General features: G+C 40.8%; 1 protein-coding gene across 3 annotated transcripts in view; it reads left to right on the plus strand.

Moving 5' to 3' along the window:
- nkain2 (sodium/potassium transporting ATPase interacting 2) overlaps positions 1 to 13,152 on the plus strand; it is a 159,930-nt gene that overhangs the window by 58,788 nt on the left and 87,990 nt on the right. For all 3 annotated transcript variants that reach the window (XM_041860657.1, XM_041860658.1, XM_041860659.1), the window contains exon 3: positions 469 to 549. In XM_041860657.1, coding sequence (XP_041716591.1) covers positions 469 to 549 — 81 coding nt within the window. The remainder of the gene's footprint in view (positions 1 to 468; positions 550 to 13,152) is intronic.

The raw sequence follows: 13,152 nt of genomic DNA on the forward strand, positions 1-13,152 counted from the left end.
CACACACACACACACACACACACACACACACACACACACACACACACACACACACACACACACACACACACACACACACACACACACACACACACACACACACACAGCTTCAATACTGAGAAATACTTAATGTTTGGCTCTGGCATGACTCAGATGTGTGGAGGCAGATTCTGTGTGAAGACATACCCAGTAGATAATTAATTACAAAGAAACACTATGATCCTGGCTGTGGAAACCCAGATACTAAGGAGAATCCAAATATGCATTTGTTTTTCTGAGGTGTTATTCTGAGCTTGACACTGCTTGTGGTGTTCTAATACTGTGATACTGTTTGTTCAGTGGTGTGTACATCTTCTCTCCCCCTCCTCTCTCTCTCTCTCTCTCTCTCTCTCTCTCTCTCTCTCTCTCTCTCTCTCTCTCTCTCTCTCTCTCTCTCTCTCTCTCTCTCTCTCGCTCTCTCTCCCATAGTATGCAGTGTGGCTAGTTCTCTGGGTGACCTGGAACATCTTCATCATCTGTTTCTACCTGGAAGTGGGGAACCTCTCCAAGGTAATGTGACCTGCTGAGAGCTCTACAGAGCTGGAGAGCCTGTTATTATTACCTGCCAGAGAACAGAGGCCATGGATAATATGTCTTTAATGCTCTTCTTCGCATGCCATTTAATCACGGGTTACACATTACTTCGCTGTTTCTGAAAGAGATAGCTGTGAGTCTTTCTGGGTAAGTGTCTTAATAGCTTTCCACACGTGGATTGTGCAACATTTGCCCATTATTCTTTTCAAAATACTTCAAGGTCTAGGATTTTGCCTGTGCTTCGCTCCATTGCGTAAAATTATTTTCATTAAAAACTCCCTTAACTACAACAAGCATACCCATAACATGATGAAGCCACCACCATGCTTGAAAATATGGAGAGTGGTACTTAGTAATGAGTTGCATTGGATTTGCCCCAAATAACACTTTGTATTCAGGACAAAAAGTTAATTGCTTTGCCACATTTTTTTGCAGTATTACTTTAGTGCCTTGTTGCAAAGATCTATCCTCAGTTTTCTCCTATCACAGCCATTAAACTCTGTAACTGTTTTAAAGTCACCATTGGCCTCATGGTGAAATCCCTGAGAGGTTTTGTTCCTCTCCGGCAACTGAGTTAGGAAGGACTATATGTATCTTTGTAGTGACTGGGTGTATTGATACAGCATCCAAAGTGTAAATAATAACAACACCATGCTCAAAGGGATATTCAATGTCTGCTTTTTTTTTACCCATCTACCAATAGGTGCCCTTCTTTGCGAGGCATTGGCAAACCTCCTTGGTGTTTATGGTTGAATCTGTGTTTGAAATTCACTGCACCTTACAGATAATTGTATGTGTGGGTGCAGAGATTAGGTAGTCATTCAAACATCATGTTAAACACTATTATTGCACACAGAGTGAATCCATGCAACTTATTATATTACTTTTTAAGTACATTTTTATTACTGATCTTATTCAGGCTTGCCATAACAAAGGGGTTGAATACTTACTGACTTGAAGACATTTCAGCTTTTCATTTTTGTATACATTATTACAAATTTCGAGAAAAAAAACCTTAAACTTAATTCCACTTTGACATTATGGGGTATTGTGTGTAGGCCAGTGACTAAAAAAATCTCAATTTAATCAATAAAAAAATCAGGCTGTAACACGACAAAATGTGGAGGTGTGAATACTTTCTGAAGGCCTTAAAAATACGGTGTGGTTCGACGAGAACGCTGACATTTTTCCAAGGCAGAGTTAACTGGCTGAGACTGACACCTGTAGATGCATCCATTCAGGCTACAAGTGTAGGCATAATGACAATCGGCAAATGTCCTTACACTTTTTGGTTCTTTAACAGATGTTTATTTTTATTCATCAAATGGCGGGTGCATAGAGCACTGTTTGGCTGCTGGCATTACTTTGAAAGTAGGCAAGCGTGCGGGGGTAGCCTACATGAGTCTTTGATTGTTTGACAATCAGATGAAACATCATGACTGGTTGTGTTTATTCCACATTAAAAGGTAATACATTTTAGTTAAGTTAAGACAAATCTTTACTACTAGGCCCAAGAGGTCCTATTAAATTAATAGGTATTCTATATGTAATTATATGATTAGGCCCTTTTTAAAAAATCATATACGAGGTCCCGTACAGGGGAAAAAATTAAATCTACTTTCACCCCTGGTTCAAAGTAATAATACAGTAATACCGCAATATAGATGCAAATGTGTCTTCTCTCTCTCCCTCTATCTCTCTTTCCCTCTCTCTCTCCCTCTCAATATCTTTGGTCTCCCATGCTCAATCTTTCTAATTTCAACTGGGAATGTATTCCATAATCTGTCATATGTTCATGTATGTATGAGAAAATGTGAGAAGATGTAATTAAAATGTCAAAATGTTCAATATTGTACCCAATTAAAAGGCAAACCAGCCGTGTAACTTGATTATGAAATTCATCAAGTGCTTTTATCTATTACATTTTCATTTGGAAACTGAAATGACTAATCCCTTTATGTTGACCACTGACTCTGAGCGCTTCTCATGACCAGATAATATCAGAGCTGTGAACATGAGTCAAGTCCAGATAATATCAGAGCTGTGGACATGAGTCAAGTAGAGCCATTAAGGTTATATTGCTGTAGCTTTTGGTCACAAATGTGGCCACATTACATGCCATTGTTGTATCACCAATGATAAGGATTAGTATAGTGTTATTGGTCAAGCTAATTTACCAGTAAGGTAGTTCTAGTCCAGTATATTCACATAGAAAGGAAAGAGAACGTGTGGGTATTTTGTCACACCATTTGGATTGTGTTTATCTGTGAGGAAGGCTCTTTGAAATGTCTGTACATTTCTTAGTCGATTGTGTTTCCTTGTTGCTCTGTCGTTACTGTTTAATCTTATCTGGGATCTATGGCAACAGATGGAGCTCTCACTTAGTCTCACAGTCTTCACTCTCCACCAGCCTGTGCCAAAATGGCTTCCTTCCTCCTCAATTGCCTTTGGAGGATTTGGCAGTTTCACCTCAGAGATATCTTAGCACTTTTGAAAAGCATCAGGGAATGGCATCTGTTGCATTATAGTTTTATTAGCAGTCAATGTCATTAACAGCTGGAAAATTACATGGGTTTGGGGCTATATACACATTGACAAACTCAGTCCCGGTATATCTGCTTAGTACATTGCCTTTTTCTCAGTGAGTTCTCCCTGCTGCATTTAAGCACTGCTTTTTTATGTCGTCTAACTTGCCTGAAATAAATCTCTTTAGGAGAGAATGTTCATTGGCTTCTTTCACAATTCACCAGCATCATTTCCCACGAGTGGCCTTGTCACTTTTTTCCCAGGGAGAAGAGGCACTGAGGCATCAACTCATCGCTCCTCATCGTTTTGCCTGACTGCTGAAAAGGGCATCTGCGGCTCTGTTGTTCTGAGTGTGATTCCGCTGCATGTTCTGCATGGTGGTTCTGCTCAGGATCTTTAATTAGTAACCGTAAAGTGATAGTGTGTTAGTTAGTGTGATTTATTTGTCTCACGTTGGGGCGGCTCATGATTTATTAATGTAGGTGTAATGTGTTTAACCAGGAGAGAATCCATTGAGACCCGCCAAGGCAGGAAGATCACACACAGAAACAAATTAAGATAAATAAATGGGACGAATCCCTGCGTATTCTTTTCATTAAATGGCGCAATCCTCCTTACAGGTCTCAACTCGCTCAATCACTCCGGCAAGGGGGACGTGTCTAGGACAAAGCCAATAGTCTATCAGGAGAGTGATTGACATTGAAATAGTACATGACTTGAGAGAGAATAAACAACAACAGTATTTTTTGTAGATCGGGTTTGGGCCTGTAGAGAGAACGTGTCACCATGTTTCTTTTACATTAATGTCAAATGTCTGAAACTGGAAACTGTGCACTTTTAAGAGTGCTCCCTTCTGGATTGTGTTTGTGCTTTAGTACGTGAATGGGTTAAAAACGGCAAACTCTTTGGCCTGTTCTCCAATTCCATTGGCATGCCCAGAGATATGCTGGGAATTGAATTTGGAGGCCATTGGCAGAGGACTGTTGGCACAGACAAGAAGTGACAGGGTAGAGCAGGGGAGAGTGGGTAGAGCGGGCATAGAGAGCCATGGAGCTCTAGTCTGAGCCTCAACCTGAGCCCAGGCACAGTAAATAAGACTGTGTCCCAGCCATGGCAGCAGAAAGCCTTCTAGCTTCTAGGCAAATAGTCACAGTCTGGCAGAGAGGAGGAGGAGATAGAGAGAGCTGATGGAATAAGAGCTGCTCACAAACTTCCCCCCCAATCTGGGACAGACTGATACACCTGGCCCACCTGGCCACTTGGCCCAAAAACGGCTAATGTCTCCTGTCAGCCAGGAATCTAATCCAGGCTGGAACAATCTGACATCTGCATAAACAAATAATTCCATTGGAATGGAGCTTTCTGACATCTTAGTATGGGATTCATGGCAAATATTGTGTGCCAACGTTCTCCATATCCACATTGATCATGACCTCTGTATTTTAGCCCAATAGCTAGTGGCCTAAACAATATTGCTGGCTACATTATGCACAGTACTAAGCAATGGTTCAAGGTTAAAATCAAAGCAAAGGTTAAATGGAGAATGTATGATAGCTTTGGCGCAGATGTCTTCTCCTTTTTACTGTTTGTATGAAGTTCCTATTTTGTTATGTCATAATGCTGATATATTTGCAGCCTTATAAAATATTGCTATGGTGGTAAGTGGCATGGCAGAGCCTCAATGAGTAAATCCTTACATTGGCAGGTTATCTGTGCCCTTTTCCTTGGAGCAACTTTAAAAGCATGCAGCTGGCCTTCTTCCTGTCAGCACACTGTTCATAGTCTTCATATACAGTAAAATGCTGGTATTCTGATAAAGTGTCAGGTCTGGGAGGGATAGTGATTTATAGTCAATTTCACTGGAGAGGAGGGACAAGTCTGGCCTGTCAGCACCAGGCCCTCAGAACAAATGAGTTACAGTGCATGTGCTAGCTCAATAAGGCTATTATTTCCCATCACCGCCCATCACAGACACTGAGAGCCGTCTAGTTTAGGAACAGGCTGGCCGGAGGAGCTTGACGGGAGCCGGACACTAGAACTCCTGACGCTACATTAATCATGGACACTCCCATAGAATAGCCTACATCCCTTACTAACTTCATGAACTTCTCATAAAACATAAGGGAACTATGTTGTTATAAAAGCAAGTGAATTTAGAAAATGGTGTTAATAACTACAGGTGAAGTAATGCAGGCCTATCACCATAACTGTTTGCTTTAATCCTAGATAGGTAATTACTCATGTTGTACCCTTTGGCAGTGCACTGACCCTGAATCACCTAACTTAAAATATACAGTTGTTAAACTGAACCCCCTGGAGTAGTCAGAGCACTCCAATTTCCCTAACAGGCAAACCAGCACACATACCACTCTACTCTGACTTTGTTTAAAGTGGTTACTATGCATTAGGTTTTTATGAGCCATGTTTCTGTCTCATAGACCCTTGATAGAACCCAAGTCTATTTCAAGAGACTAACAGTGAAATGCTTACTTAAGGGCCCTTCCCAACAATGCAGAGAGAACAAAATAGAGAAATAATAGAAAGTAAAAACATGTAATAATAAAAGTCATAATAAATACACATTGAGTAATGATAGCTTGGCTATATACACAGGGTTTAATAGCCTTTTAAGGGTAATATCTATGTATCGGCTTTCCTATTATTTGAATCGATCTGGCCTGGGCTGAATATGTCATTAAAAGTACCTGAAGCCTGCCTCTTATTGAGTTATTTATAGCCTGGGTGCCGTGTTGGACGTCATGGCCCTGTCAGGGTTTAATGTGCTGCTGTTAAGAGTTCACAACTCAGTGTCGGAGTCATTTAACAAACCACTAGAACATGTCTTCTCCTGGGTGATTAAAGGCCAAACCAACGACATGGACATCGCTTGATTGAGTTCAATTGAACTTGATCCACTCCTTGATTTCACTGAGACTCATTGATTCAATTTGGTGAAACATTTTGAAATAAATTTGGACCAATCTATAATGTAGGTACACAAAGGCATAGAAGATGTGAAGATGTCAGAATGTATTGATTGTATTGACCATAACCAGATCAATGCATTAGAAGACAGACTGTGAATTAGCCATAAGGTTAATAGCCAGACTAAATGCAGAGTAAAAGGCAAGGCATGCTCAAGATGCCTCCCTGATGAATGCTGAAGTCTGCAGAGTGCTCTCAGTGTCATTAAAGATGACAATAAAAGTTCCCTCTCCAGTGTGCTGTTCAGATTAGAATGACACTAATGCAGTGCTCCGACCAAGAGGGTGCTTGGAGAGGCTTGTAGATGCTTTGCCACTGACTTGGCTGTATGTAAATGCTTCATTCTCCACCCCGCCTCTGCCACTAGCCAATATACCGTACTATATATTAATTAGTATTAATAAATAAACCACACAAACATCCCCTAAATCAACGTTCACATTTCAGTCATGCAACAAAAGTTAATACTTGAGCCTGTGTGGCAAAAAAATTTTGACATTAAACTGTCATTTTGTCAGTACATTGTTTTGCTATAATCCAGGGGATTTACTTGAGTTCAAATTCCCTTTCAACAAGCAAGAAGTTTCTCCCTTCAATCATTTCTCGGCAGAGGGACAGTGTGTTTGTCCCCCTGCTCTATCTGTGAGGGGATGTGTCATCAGCAATGTCAGTCATCGGAAACAAACAAACAAACAGACAGACAGACAGACAGACTCAAAATGCCACACTCTCTCTTTTGATGCCTATGGTTGTACAGTCAATTCATATTATTCCTAGTCTGTGACTCACTCACATGGATTCATATTACTGTAGGAAATACATGTGACTGTAGATAGGACATATATGATACAGATCCCTGCATGGAATAGAAATAGACTATTGTCAGCTGTCTGCGAGTGTCACCCATATGAAAAGTGATGTGCCAGTGTGTAATGGATGCAGGGGCAATCAGAAACAGAATACTTTTCCCATTCACCTGAGAGAAGGTGCCGTCATCTGGGTGAGAGAGGGTAGAGAGATGAATGTGCTGATCAGCGTGGCGTGGTGCCGGCAGGGAAAGGGGTGATTTGTCCAAAGTGGCGTGATTGGCAGGGCTTGACCAGCAGGTCAGGTGGGGAGAAACTAGTCATATCCAACGGCATCACAGCACAGGCAGGGACCAGGAGATTGCCGTCTCAGTAGAGATAATGCAGAGCAGGAACAGGCCTACAGGCTTCACTCCCAGCCAAGAGGGGGCGAATAGCGCCGCAATACATCACTCCACTTACGGGTCTGGGACCTCCGTGGATGGTGGGGGAGCATGTAAATTAGGGTGCTTCTGTTGGGAGAATACTTAGCCTATATGCTAAGAAAACCACAAAGAGTGGTTATCGTTGTTGATATGTTTGCAATGTTTGCAATGTTCTAGACTGATGTCTGTAGCGTTAAATATCTACCCAGCCTAAAACAGACTCTTCGTCTTCAACCAGTCATTGAGTGACTGGGTCGAGTATCCAGCGTCAGGGCCAATGACTTGCTAAAAGCAGTGATAAGGCTCTGAGGCAATAGTGCTCTTAAATGTTGCATGCTGGGAGAAAAACAGGTTCATCCCTCAACTGTCTTTTTCATCTCTGGAAGAAAATGATAAAAAGCATACGCAGTAACCTGTCCAATAGTGCCATGAGAATCAAAAAACGATTTGGAATTTGGCATGGTGATATGAGATCAGAACTGCCTAAAGCTATATGAAGTGTCAACAGGCTTTTTCAGCCCCTTGGTACCATAACAGCCTTCAGTAGTTTGCTTAGAAAATGAGTTCTTATGATATCTTATGGACTAAATAAACACGACTGCAGTCCAGAGACACCCAGCGCAACCATCTTTAATTCCTTTGTATTGATATCTGTCTGATGGCGGTGACCTGAACACTGAAGGGACATATAAAACACTCAAATCTAATTAAAAGCACCTGACCTTTTAAGCTCACCAAGACGGTGAAAATAATAAGCTGTGCGATGATGTGTAGTACAAATATAATTGAACACATGCTTTTAGAATTTACAATCAAAGCGCTTGAATTATGTTGACCCTTCCATTTCAAGGTCAACAAGTAGAGGAGAAACAGAAGTACCGAGGGGGATAATTCAGACATAATGAGAGAGAGTTCTGTAGTTAGATGACGGAGTCAGGGACAAAGGTAACCTGCAAGCTCAGACATGATTTAGAACAGACTGTTCATTCTTACTGAATGTCCACACTCTCTCCGTCACAGATGAGCAAAGACAGCCACTAGTAGAAACACTTACTCAAGGTTCACTACAACAGTCAACCTCATCAAACACTGTGAAGCCGATAGTTTGTCACATGTCATTGGTGTCTTATGTTGGTCATTAGCGCCAAACTGTACTGGAGATAATAGTGAGAGACTATCTGTAGTATCCATGCTACTGTAGCTAGCATTAGAATCACAAATGGATGGCAATGCCATAGTAACGTTAGCTCGTCACGTGTTGTATTGCACTGTACATCAGGAGAACAGATTAGAGCGAGTATCCATTCTCTCAAACAGAGGGACTTGATGTATCAAGCAGTATGTGGATCCGAGTAAGGGTATGTCAGAAAAAGAGAGATAGAGGACTGAAGGATATTAGCACCGTGTTGCTGTTGATCAGAAGAGAACAATGGCTTCATTTTTGCTCCAGCATATCTCTCTCTCATTCTTTATTTCTCTCTCATTCTTTCTCTCTCGCTCTCTCATTCTTTCTTTCTCTCTCTCGCTCTCTCTCTCTCTCTCTCTCTCTCTTTCTCTCTCTCTCTCTCTCTCTCTCTCTCTCTCTCTCTCTCTCTCTCTCTCTCTCTCTCTCTCTCTCTCTCTCTCTCTCTCTCTCTCTCTCTCTCTCTCTCTCTCTCTCTCTCTCTCTCTCTCTCTCTCTCTCTCTCTCTCTCTCTCTCTCTCTCTCTCTCTCTCTCTCTCTCTCTCTCTCTCTCACTCCCCCCTCTCTCTCTCAGCACCATTACACAAATAGCAATAAGTTCACTGCCTGTTCTGTTGTAACATCAGGGCTTATTCCAAAGGTCAATCTTTATTGCTAATTGCTCAGAAGAAAATTGCGCTTTTTTCTCACTCACTCACCCAAGACACCATCAAATATTAAAATTACTTTAATCAAAACAAAACCCGGAAAAAATATATTTTTTAAATATATTTTCACGGTTTTGTTTTGATTAAAATAATTTACATTTTTATATACAGTGGGGGAAAAAAGTATTTAGTCAGCCACCAATTGTGCAAGTTCTCCCACTTAAAAAGATGAGAGAGGCCTGTAAATTTCATCATAGGTACACGTCAACTATGACAGACAAAATGAGAAAAAATTTTCCAGAAAATCACATTGTAGGATTTTTAATGAATTTATTTGCAAATTATGGTGGAAAATAAGTATTTGGTCAATAACAAAAGTTTCTCAATACTTTGTTATATACCCTTTGTTGGCAATGATACAGGTCAAATGTTTTCTGTAAGTCTTCACAAGGTTTTCACACACTGTTGCTGGTATTTTGGCCCATTCCTCCATGCAGATCTCCTCTAGAGCAGTGATGTTTTAGGGCTGTCGCTGGGCAACACGGACTTTCAACTCCCTCCAAAGATTTTCTATGGGGGTTGAGATCTGGAGACTGGCTAGGCCACTCCAGGACCTTGAAATGCTTCTTACGAAGCCACTCCTTCGTTGCCCGGGCGGTGTGTTTGGGATCATTGTCATGCTGAAAGACCCAGCCACGTTTCATCTTCAATGCCCTTGCTGATGGAAGGAGGTTTTCACTCAAAATCTCACGATACATGGCCCCATTCATTCTTTCCTTTACACGGATCAGTCGTCCTGGTCCCTTTGCAGAAAAACAGCCCCAAAGCATGATGTTTCCACCCCCATGCTTCACAGTAGGTATGGTGTTCTTTGGATGCAACTCAGCATTCTTTGTCCTCCAAACACGACGAGTTGAGTTTTTACCAAAAAGTTATATTTTGGCTTCATCTGACCATATGACATTCTCCCAATCCTCTTCTGGATCATCCAAATGCACTCTAGCAAACTTCAGACGGGCCTGGACATGTACTGGCTTAAGCAGGGGGACACGTCTGGCACTGCAGGATTTGAGTCCCTGGCGGCGTAGTGTGTTACTGATGTTAGGCTTTGTTACTTTGGTCCCAGCTCTCTGCAGGTCATTCACTAGGTCCACCCGTGTGGTTCTGGGATTTTTGCTCACCGTTCTTGTGATCATTTTGACCCCACGGGGTGAGATCTTGCGTGGAGCCCCAGATCGAGGGAGATTATCAGTGGTCTTGTATGTCTTCCATTTCCTAATAATTGCTCCCACAGTTGATTTCTTCAAACCAAGCTGCTTACCTATTGCAGATTCAGTCTTCCCAGCCTGGTGCAGGTCTACAATTTTGTTTCTGGTGTCCTTTGACAGCTCTTTGGTCTTGGCCATAGTGGAGTTTGGAGTGTGACTGTGTGAGGTTGTGGACAGGTGTATTTTATACTGATAACAAGTTCAAACAGGTGCCATTAATACAGGTAACGAGTGGAGGACAGAGGAGCCTCTTAAAGAAGAAGTTACAGGTCTGTGAGAGCCAGAAATCTTGCTTGTTTGTAGGTGACCAAATACTTATTTTCCACCATAATTTGCAAATAAATTCATTAAAAATCCTACAATATAAATTTTCAGGATTTTTTTCTCAATTTGTCTGTCATAGTTCACGTGTACCTATGATGAAAATTACAGGCCTCTCTTATCTTTTTAAGTGGGAGAACTTGCACAATTGGTGGCTGACTAAATACTTTTTTTCCCCACTGTATATATATATTTTCAAAAAAATATATGGGGGATTGGAAATGATGCAGACAATTACATTGATAGAAGCTACAATCTATCTGCAATATTAAAGCTGATCTACTGTACCCCCACCCAAAAAAAATATTACAAAAAATAAGTGCTTTGCATTGGTACAGTTCTGATCTTTTTCAGCGTGCCATTCTAAAGGGTGTACACACGCTTTGGTGATGATATTTAACTTTATTATGTTATAAAATATATTTTACCAAAACAAATAAGATAATTCATGTTCTGAATTGTTCATTGGGGTCTTTCTCTAACATATAATTAACATTATATCACAAAAGTTGGATTTAGTAACCTAATACATCCGATAATAAGCACTGAGCTCTGTTGACATACAGTAGTGGTGCAGGTTTTAGATTTGACATTTTGTTGTCGTCGTTTTCAAAGTTGTTTATACAGGTCGCAAAAAGCTCCGTTGACATTTCACAGACAATTGTTTTTGTGAGAAATCTTCTAAAAAGAACAGGAATTTCAAATGAATATGAAAAGTATATACTAAAATATGGAAATACTACATGTCATGTCTCAAAATCGATATCCATCTTACCTCTATATTGTTTTATGTCTTGCGGATTTGAGAAGAAAGTTCAACGGTAAAGTGAGCCTGTCAGGTAGCCAGTAGCCTTAATTCTTGCACAGAATCCAGCCTAGCTGATGCAATGCAATCTTCCTGATTTTTGACCACTTTTTTTTTCTCTGGCCACCATTGATTTAGTCACCCTATTTCTGGCCATCCTATAGGGATAAAAACTCCAATAAGTTTTGAACGGTTTGTGATACATGAGGTTTGGACCATTGGTTTTCTTAGAGGATTACACAATTAACATATTATTTTATTATTTTGGTCAAAATATGCATTTTGTATCAGACACCCTACATTCTATAGCAATAGGGAATATGTAGTTGTTATTCTGTGAGCATGTTTGATCATTTTGCACCACAGCTTCTAAAATGGAATAATACATTAAACTTTAAAAGCTATGATAATGTGTAATGCACAGTATGCATAGCATTTCCTATGGTTCAGCGATATCATAATAATAGATATCATTTCTAAAGCTGCCTTGACTAGGCTGCATGTATCACTCTCCCTGAATGAATGACCTTCACCATAAATACAATTCTCTATCCTCAAGTGGACAGCACATTGTAAAGAGACCCCCTGCGGCTACTGTTCCAGAGAATGATTGTACGGGAACGCACAAACAAACAACAAAAACAAGCGGACACAAAATAAATTAAACCTCTTTCAGCTTTTGATCTCTCTCTCATAAATCTACCGCAGCAAATTCTCTGTCAGACGGTTTGGTTCTAAACACTGGGGGCCTACTGGAGAGAAGTGATGACGAGAGGAACAGAGACCCATTTAAATGTGCCGCTTATGCCTTCTTTAAAGATCATTTCCAGCCTGTGTTCCCGAAGAGGGAAATTGAACACATCAAATGTAACCTTTCGAAAAAGAATTTAGGATATTCTCATTGAAGTGAGAATATGACACTATATCGCCATTCCTTCTCTGTGTGGGGATTGGATTGGGAAAAAAAGACAGCAATTTGAGAGGGATGAACAATGAAAGTCTTAATTTCCTCCTTCCTATTTTACACATCTATGTCTTTTACAGTGTTCTGCCTCTGCCCTCAACTGCAGTGTCCTTCATCAGTCATCTCAATCCCCAGGAGGCGTTGGCCAGCATTCAAATAAATTGGTGTGAAGTCCCCCTCATTCGCTGATCATAAACACAGCGATTGCATCTATGGACAGTGTGGATGAATATTCCCAGTGTAGGGATATGATTTTTCCACACTGTACTAGTCATGACAGTTTCCATACCCATTGTGAGAATCCTAGGGATAATAATCAAGGCAAGATAATAAGCACAGACAGCCCAAATATTTGCATCATGCTTATGTTAATTTGATGTCTGTCTGATGATATTTTCTTATTTGATAGATTCTTACTCTCCGGAAGGTCACTCAGAAGTAGACATTGGTTAGTCTGGCTGGTTCCGTCCACTGATCTGTGTCAGTAGCGTTTCATTGAGACGTTGGTTGGAAATTGTGTTTGTTAGAGATTCTGATACAGCGGAGTCCTGGGGGGTGCTGGAGGTTGGCACTATCTGGGGTAATTTAGATAAGACGCCTTAATCAGTCTGTGGTTATTGGTTATGGACTTACATACAGTATACTCTTA

This window comes from Coregonus clupeaformis, chromosome 33 (genome assembly GCF_020615455.1).
Source record: "Coregonus clupeaformis isolate EN_2021a chromosome 33, ASM2061545v1, whole genome shotgun sequence".
Lineage (NCBI taxonomy): Eukaryota > Metazoa > Chordata > Actinopteri > Salmoniformes > Salmonidae > Coregonus > Coregonus clupeaformis.